The following is an 8,281-nucleotide window of genomic DNA, read 5'->3' on the forward strand; positions in this document are numbered from 1 at the left end:
GCATGGTGGTGATGGTGGAAGTGGTGGAGGAGGCAGGGAGGTGGTGATCGAGGTGGTGATGGTGAGTATGGTGATGATGGTGGAGATGGTGGAGGAGGCATGGAGGTGGTGATGGAGGTGTGATGGTGAGCATGGTGGTGGTGGTGGAGATGGGGATGGTGCACTCACACCTGTGTGGCTGTGGCATGGATGCCCCCATGGTTGACGAGGGTCCAGTAGCACCCGGTGCTGGAATAGAAGGTGCACTTCTTTGTCTCCTGGTCAGTTTGCATCAGGAAGGTCTCATGATGCAGTTCTTCGTCTTGGTTGGCTGAGACGTTGACCCCTGGAGGGAGGATATGGGAAGCCCCTCGCGCCTCTCTCTGGGTGGGGGGTGGGGAGCAGAAAGATGGGAAAAAGCATGCTCTTGGGAAAATCCTGAAGGCAGAGGCGTTCTCATCTAGAACCCTTTGGAGTTAAGATTTGGAAGGCACTTCTCAGAGGGTAGGAGGCGGTGCCCGTGGCCACGTGGGAACACTGCAGACCCCTACATCCAGTTCCCTAAAGTTCCTTGGCCTAGCTCCTACCACAGCCCCAGGAGCCAGACCTTCCGTGCCAGCAAATCCCTTGCCTCTGCTAATCATCAGGTAATCTGCTTGCTGCTGCCTTCTCGACCCAGGACTTACACCAGCCTCTATTTATAACTTAATCCTAAGCCACTGGGTGGGCACAGTGGGGTCCTTCTTCCCCAAGCCATGGCCCAGGGCACAGCTGGGGCCTGGGGTCCACTCCTGGGCACAGAGTAGAGGCCAATCCACTGTCCCCTCCCCAGCCCCCTTTTCACGTGTGTGGTCTCCTGGGAGTCCTGAGGGAGGGCAAGGCTGTCTGGGGCTCTGCCTGGGGTTCCTGGAAGGGGGGAACTGGGGGCATCCATGCCCAGGGTGGGGAGCAGGGGGCAGGCACTGGCATCTCTCTAGTATCTTCCCATAAACCACGTTCCTGTTTCCAGTGATGTGGCAGATCACAGAGCTCCCCGAAGAGGCCGGGCTCCAGCGTGTCCAGCTGGTGGAGCGGGAGGAAATGGGGGCCTGAGGGTCGGGGCCAGATCCTGTCCAGCCCCGTCCCCAGTAAGGTAGGGCGGGCACCAGGAGGGCCTATGCTGGAGAGGGTGAAACCTGCCGTCCTTCACCAGCTCCCAAGGCTGCTCCCTCCAAAGCTGCCCAAATAGGGATCTGTGTCCCTTCTTGCATAAATCCCCACCATCCCTGCCGTCCCGTTGGCAGCACTGAACTAAGTGAGCACCTGATGCTTCGGGCATGTGATCAGTTAACAACTCAGACAACAAAGAGTTTGTCCAATGCCCGTGGGTGCCGTGGGCCTTGACTGGGATTGCTCGTGGAGAAGGTGACACAAACAGACCAAGGAGGTGGGAGACCCGTCCCCGCAGGTGCTGAGGGAAGGAGGAGGAGAGGGCCCCCAAGTCAGGCTGCACACCTGCACCGCGGCCCCTCTGAGGCCGACCCCACCGGCATCCCCAGCATCGCCCCTCACACGCCCTCCAGACAGACTGCGGCCAAGGGGCTTCCAACTCACGCAGCTGGAATAGCAGAGCCGTCCTGCGACCACGAGGCCACCAGCCCGAGATCAGAGCTGTCCCCCGTGAGCAGCTCCACAAGGAGGAGAGAGTGAAGGGTTTGAAGACGCCACTGAGCCAGCGATGGTGTCCTGCCTGGGACCCCACCACCCCCGTGCCTCCAGACTTCGTTTATGTGAGGTGACGTCCTCGTGGCTTGAGCCACTGGGGACCATTCTGTGAGCTCCACTGTGTCACTGAAGGCCAGCCAGGGTACTCCCAGACACCCCATGCAGAAGAAGACAGGTTTGGGGGCTGCCTGGCCAGCAAAATTATTGGGATCAAGGCACCAGCACTCGGCAGAACCCACAGCTCCAGCTGCCTCCTCCCCTGGACTGACAGGGACATCCTGTCACATCCTGCTTCCTCAACCACTCGCTGCCCAGTCAACACTGAACCTCTGGGGGCAGGTCCCATACCCTAGGGTTATTGCAAAGGAAGCGAGCAGGCGAATGTGGGGTCCCTCTGGCTTCTACAGGGGAAGGCAGATCCCGTCCTTTGTCGGGGATGCCCCCGTGACAGACAGTCAGATGCAGGGGCTCCAGGGAAGGAAGAAGAGCCCGTACGGGGCCGTCCCTCACCGTCCCACCAGCACGGTCTCTGTCACCCCCACCAGCGGCACCGCAGCCTTGCTCGCCACCCGAGCCCGTCCAAGCGCCCTTGTGTCCAGCACCTCCCCTGCCTCACAGAGGACGCGGTTCACACGGTGGACAAACCAACCATGGGGGCTTCCCACAGGCCAGAGAGCGCCGTGGCCAGACTGCAGGGCCCGCGCCGGGAAGCACAAGGGCTGATTGTCCGTCGTGCCACGGGACCTGGCCACGTTCCAGAGCGGCGTGCAGGAGGTGTTTGTGGAGTGCCCATGGTGGTGCACGACTGGCCTTGGGAACCCTGACTCCAGGCGGGGGAGGGGGGCCCTCTGGAGTGCTCGCGGCTGGGCCTCGGCCAGCGGGACTGGAGGGTGGCAGTGGGCCAGGTCAGGGCGTGCCTGGCCGCTCCTGGGGGCACAGACCCAGGAGCCCAAGTAGGAGGCAGTGGCAACTGCTGGCCTGGGCCCGGCTAGGGGCCACTCTGGGACCTCAGCTTCGTCTCCGGGAAGCAGGAATTGCCCGTGTTCACCTCACAGACGTGTGATCGCATGTGCAAAGGCCCACTGGTCACACCAGGCAGGTGGCCAACGCTCCAGGATTGACGGGGAGCCAGGCTGCACCCACCCGGCAGAGACCGTGCCTTCCACCAAGAAGCCCGGGCCCCGGGGGAGGCCCCCAGACTGGAGGGACCCCAAGGTCCCTCCACATGCCACTCCTGGGTTGGATGAGGATCCCCACTGGTGAGGCACGGGCAGTGGGCACAAGGGCCCTGCCCACTGATGGCTCCTTGTCCTGTCCTTGGCCCCTCCCCCGTTTCCTGTAGAGCTCAGACAACGGAGCAGTAGAAGAGAAGGGGAGGGGCAGGGAGTGGGGGGCCAGCCCAGCGAGGGCAGGACCTGCCCTCCTGCCCCTCACGGCCGCGGGCCTGGGCGCGGCTGTCCAGCGCACCGTGGGCTCAGTGGTCCCGAGAAGGACCCCTCCTCCTGACTCCGAAGCCAGCAGCCCGCTGCCACTGCCCCAGGCGAGCGCCCGGACCCAGGTCGGCGTGGCCGGCCCGCCGCGCCCACGTTACCTTGCCGCACGGACACGTAGCGGTGGTTGGCGGCCACCAGGACCACCTGCGGGTGACTCTCCTCCAGGTCGAAGAGCTCGTCCTTGCCCGGCCGCGTGCTGCGGCCCGCCCTGAGCGTGCCGGCGGGCCCCCCGGGCGCCAGGTAGCGGCCGTCGCGGTCCTTGAAGGCCAGCTTGCCCGCCTTGACCCCGAGCGTGTAGCGGGCGTGGGGCTCGGGCCCCCCCACGAGGCGGCCGTCGCTGCGCAGGTAGCGGCCGTCGCAGGCCCGGAGGCAGTACTGCCCGTCCTGGAAGGTGAGGGTGACGAGCGCGCCCACGCCCCAGGGCGTGTCGCTGTCGGCCGCCATCTCGTCCTCCTGCGGGCTCAGGTGCACGTACCGCCGGCGGCTCACGCTCAGCAGGTGCGCCTGCGGGTGGATGGCCAGGTGGACGGCCCACAGCTCGGCCGGGGAGATGGCCGTGGCGAAGCAGGACAGCCGGTCCTCGGTGCCGCCGAAGAAGCGGCCGTGCGGCTCGGACTGCAGCGCCCAGCGCCCGTCGGCCTGCGGCAGCACCAGGAAGCGGCAGTCAGGGCCCGGCCGCTCCGCCTCGCAGGCCACGCGCCCGTCCTCCTGCGCGGACAGGTAGCGGCCCAGGTGGCGGCTGCGGAGCAGCACGGCGGCGCCCTGCCCCGGGTCGGGCTCCAGCACCCACGTCTGCTTCCTCTTGAGGCTGGGTGCCGAGGCGTTGACCTTGAAGCCGAAGCTCTCGGCCGTCAGGTAGCGGTCAGCGTCGTTGACGAGGCCAAACTGGATCTTCAGCACCTGGCGCAGGCCGTTGGTGGGCATCCTCAGGGCCGGCCCAGCGCCCCACGAGGGGCCTGGGAGGCGCTCTCCGCGTGCTCACGGCCCCCGAGGTCCCCCAGAGGCCCGGCCGGCGTCATGGACCTGCTGCCCTCTGACCAGTGGCTGCAGGCCCGCGGGCGGCGGAGGGCGGGCGGGGGGCGGATCAGGGCTGGGCCGGCTTAGGGACGGCGGCTGCCTTGGGTTACCCCAGCTTGGATTTCAGCCACTCGTGGACTGCCCCAGCGGCCGGAGCCCCAGGGCCTGCAGGGGTGGAGAGCTCCGCCCGCCGCGGGCTGACCACCTCCCCGTACTCACTGGCGGCTGCCCAGGCCTACAGCCCGAGCCCCGGGCCCCGCCTCCTGGCCCCTGCGCCTCTTGGGCTTGCTCCTGGTTGTCCCCCGCGTCAGGGCCCCCAGACCCACTGCACAGACTCACCAGCCCAGCCCGGCTCCTTCCCAATGTAGAGAAAGCTGCCTGGTGGAAAACTCAGCGAGGCCGCAACCCGATCGCAGCCCTCCACCCTCAGCAGCCGCCAGATCCTCGGCCAGATCCAGTTACTGCTTCTCTGATTCCTGGTGCCAGGAGCCCGGCAAGGCCCCCCAACTCAGGCAGCCCAGAGCTGGAGTCCCATACCGTCCCGCTCGGCTGCAGCCTGCAGCCCTGGGCCCAACACCTCCCCCAGGGTGGCCTGGGCTAGGAACGTGGCAGCCAGGGGTCGCGGTGCCAGGGAGCGTCTAGGTGTGCCCAGACGCCCCCATCCTGGCGCCCGTGGTACCCTGGCCCGAGCCAGGGTCGCACTCACATCAGGCCAGGCGGCCTGGCTCTGTGGGACCGGGAGAGGGCCCCTGGACCGCCCGGAGGACCACGCAGCTGGAAGGTGACACGAGAGTGTGGGCAGGGGCCATCCTGAAGGTGGCGGGCTGTTGGACCCAGGGTCAGAGGACCAGGGCTCGGGCTGAGCCCTGTGCCGTAAGCACCTCAAGGAGCCCACGAGGCTGCTCCCCCTTCCTGGGTGAGCTAGGGTGAAGCCAGCCTTGCTGCGTGGGCCCGGGGACCCCTAACTGCTGTTCATGTTGCTGGGGCGACTGGCCTGACTTGCAGCGTCTTTACAGGGTCTGGTCCAGGGGGTTTGTGGGGCAGAGCCCTCTCAGCAGAGGGATGTGGCCAGCAGGCTAGGAGAGGCCGGAAGCTGGCCACCCCTGACCCCAGTACCTCCCAGCCCCCGCCACTGGGACCACCGGGCTAGACTCCCTCCCCGCTGAGCCCAGGGGGGCCGTCTTCGGGGACCCGCAAGGGGCCTGCTCAGCCGCACCCTGCCCGTCTGTCTCCTGCACCTGCCTCAGGGGCTGGGAGCCAAGTAGTGAAACCAGAGCTGCCCGGCCTGGGCCTGGGCCAGCCTCGGTGTCCTCTTCATCATCGCAGCGTGTGACCCTCAGGCTTCCCTCGGGGAATGGGCTCGGGGCCCTTGATGCCTCAGGCAGCTCCGCTCCGCCCCCCTGGAGGCCGTGACAGGGCCCCAGGCTGTGGGGGTCCAGCCGAGTGCAAGGGCCTTGGGCTGGGCATGTGCAGGCCCCGGGGGTGGGCAGGGCAGACAAGATCAGGAGTCCCTCCTCCATTCTCTGAGCCCTGGGCAGCAGCCCTGCCAGGCACAGGGAGACACTGAGGGCCGGAGGGGGATTCTGGGAGACACACCTGGGCACCGGTCCCCCCAACAGCACCGTGTGTGCTGTGGGGTGGTCAGTGGGGCTGGTCTCGCGCTCCCCGACAGCTAGCACTGCCCGTCTCTGTGACCCCCACACGTTGATGGGGCACCGAGTGTGTGCCCCGCTGGGCTGCGTGCCAGGCGCCCACTGGCAGGGAGATGCGGTCTGGGGTAGCACCCCCTCCCCACGGAGGATGCCCTTATTAGATCCTCCAAGTCCCAGGGGCCCAGGCCTAGCCTCGATGCCAGGCACATGCCCCTGGTTTGGGGGTATGAGCCACGATGCTGACAGCTGTTTCTCGCTAGATCTCACTCTCTGCCACCTCCCAGGGTTGCAGGAACACCCACGGAGCAGGTGCTCAGTGGCACTGCTCAGATCCTCGTGCACGGGGGTCTGCGGGACAGCTGTGCCCACGGTCCCCCCAACTCCCACCCAGGCTCCGAAGGAGCCCGGGATGCCCGATTGGCGTGAAGGCCTCATTAGCACGGACTGGCACCAGCAGGGTGCTCATGGGCATCCCGTGCCCAGTGGGAGGAAGCCCAGCTGCCAGGCGCTAAGTGGGCCTGGCTCCAGGAAGTCTCTTGCTGGCAGAGCCAGAAGTGGCTGTGATCTCTCGGTTCTGGGCGGGCCTGGTGTGGGGCTGCCTGGCACTGACTCGCAGTGTGAGCTGAGGGGGGAGCCTCTCAGGCCCCAAGGGACTCTGAGAGGTGGGCCTCCCGGCCCAGGCTTCCTTGGAGGGAGGGAGGTTGCATGGATTGCCCCCCACACCTCCCAGGACCCAAGCCTTGAGCCCGATGCCTGCTAGGGGCCACGTCTGGATCCCCGGTAAGGCCCTGGCGCACAGTAGGTACTAGGGACGTCCGGTGTGATGCACTGAGCCTCTGCAGGGAGGTGAGGCAGAGTGCATGCTGCTGTGGGCGTGCGTGTGAAGGTGCACACGGGCGGGGCAGGACAGAGGGAGCCGTGGTCAGTGGCTGGACCGGCCCTGGTCCTGGAAAAGCTTCCCTGGATCCCAGCCCTAGCCTGCTCGTGGCCACCCAGCATGGCGGTCAGGTTGTGTACAGCACAAGGGAACCGTGTCAGGGGCTACTTGTGAGAGCCTGTGGCGGGCTGTGTCCTCAGGGACACACGTGTCCCCTGCCCGAGGGGGTCCACACGGCCACCCACAAGGGGCTCACGAGGCCTACGGCCCGTCCAGGATGCCCTCGGGGGCATCCAGAGTCACCTGGCCCACTCACCTCTGGACCTGCCCTCCTGGGGGACGGGGTGTGTACCTGTGTGTGTGCATCGCCCTGGGCCGTCGTCTGCCACCACCGGACAAGGCCTGAGGACAGGTGTCAGGCTGCCTGACGCGCCCACTTCAACATGCGTAACTTTCTCTCCTGGGCACTGAGAGGCCGTCCGGGCGAGCAGCACCCCTGGACCCCCACTTCGGGGAGTGGCCAGCCGCCGATGGACCCAGCTGTCTGGAGCTGGGCCTGGAAGGCAGGGGTCGCCCCAGCTCTCGGAAGCTCCCAGCAGCCCAGGGTGGGGCAGATCCTTGGCCTCCCGCCTGTTTTAGTGAGGTCCAGCTGAGGTCAGGAGCAGAGAGGGCCCTGAAGCCCCCAGCCCCCCGGCATCTGCCCTGGAGCTCTCAGGAAACTGTTCCTTCCCTGGGATGCTGGGGGATGGGCGGGCCTGGCCACTTGCAGGCCCCCCCGGCCCCGGCCAGGCCCCTGGGGGGGCTACCAGGGAAAGGACTCCCGGTCCTGCATATCTAGACCGCTGGCCTTGGATGCTACGCCCAGCCTGGGCTCCTGCCCAGCACGCTGCGTGCTGCCATGGCGACTGGCGCGTGTACCAGGCTGGATGCCCGAGCACCACGGCTGCTGGTGGCGTGAGCTGGCATGGGCCCCACGTGCGTGCCGGCTGGGGGAGGGAGTGGCTCCCCACTCGGGCTGGCCTGGCAATGGCCCAGGACGGAGGGACCCCCCCGGGGCCACACCCGTCCCAGACCCAGGTCCTGGCCCCCTGCTTGAGCAATGCCCGCTGTGCCCCTCCTTCCCCACAGGCCAGCGAGTCTCTGGGAATTACTCCACACAGAGGAAACCCCCAAGGCCCCGCCCCGCTTTCCTGTCCCCCTCTGCCTCAGGCACTGTGCCCTCCCAGGGCCAGGCCACTCTGGCCAGCCCCCTTCTGGGCCTCTGCCCCCAGGGCGAGGCCAGGGCTTTCCTGCCGGCCCAGGCACTGCTGGGCCCGGCCCCAAGGCCCTGATTCCCCTGCTCCCAAGCCCAGCGTCGGTTCCTGGGGCCCAACTTGGCCAGCGCCCAGGGCCCAGCCTCCTGCATTGTTCCTGAAAACAGGCCCAGGGCTTGGCTGCCTCATGATTTTTTCATGGCGGAGCTCGGCCACTCCGAAGTTCCACTTACATGGGCAGGCGGGGCCTGGGTTGGTTTACTGGAGGTTTGCCGGCGGTTTAGGGTGACAGGCTCCCTTCTGCAG

The 8,281-nt window shown here is 67.0% G+C and overlaps 2 protein-coding genes across 2 annotated transcripts in view; both read right to left on the bottom strand.

Annotated features, from left to right (window-relative positions):
* The window catches only part of FSCN2 (fascin actin-bundling protein 2, retinal), a 5,552-nt gene extending 1,265 nt beyond the window's left edge, over positions 1–4,287 (bottom strand). Inside the window, exons 1-2 of the mRNA XM_035025795.1 lie at positions 3,275–4,287; positions 169–325 (exon numbers count right to left, since the gene is read on the bottom strand). Coding sequence (XP_034881686.1) covers positions 169–325; positions 3,275–4,100 — 983 coding nt within the window. The 5' untranslated portion in view covers positions 4,101–4,287. The remainder of the gene's footprint in view (positions 1–168; positions 326–3,274) is intronic.
* A 218-nt stretch (positions 4,288–4,505) lies between these two features.
* Positions 4,506–7,427, bottom strand: LOC118024174. Its single transcript, XM_035025794.1, has one exon. The coding sequence runs from the start codon at positions 6,278–6,280 to the stop codon at positions 5,270–5,272; it is 1,011 nt and encodes a 336-aa protein (XP_034881685.1). The 5' UTR covers positions 6,281–7,427; the 3' UTR covers positions 4,506–5,269.
* Positions 7,428–8,281: the final 854 nt, after the last annotated feature.

Source organism: Mirounga leonina, unplaced genomic scaffold (genome assembly GCF_011800145.1).
Source record: "Mirounga leonina isolate KUSES-001 unplaced genomic scaffold, KU_Mleo_1.0 Mir_197, whole genome shotgun sequence".
In the NCBI taxonomy this organism is placed as follows: domain Eukaryota; kingdom Metazoa; phylum Chordata; class Mammalia; order Carnivora; family Phocidae; genus Mirounga; species Mirounga leonina.

Bases quoted from the DNA above. Each gene is read 5' to 3' on its own strand.
- LOC118024174 (XM_035025794.1), bottom strand. From the start codon at position 6,280: ATGAGGCCTTCACGCCAATCGGGCATCCCGGGCTCCTTCGGAGCCTGG.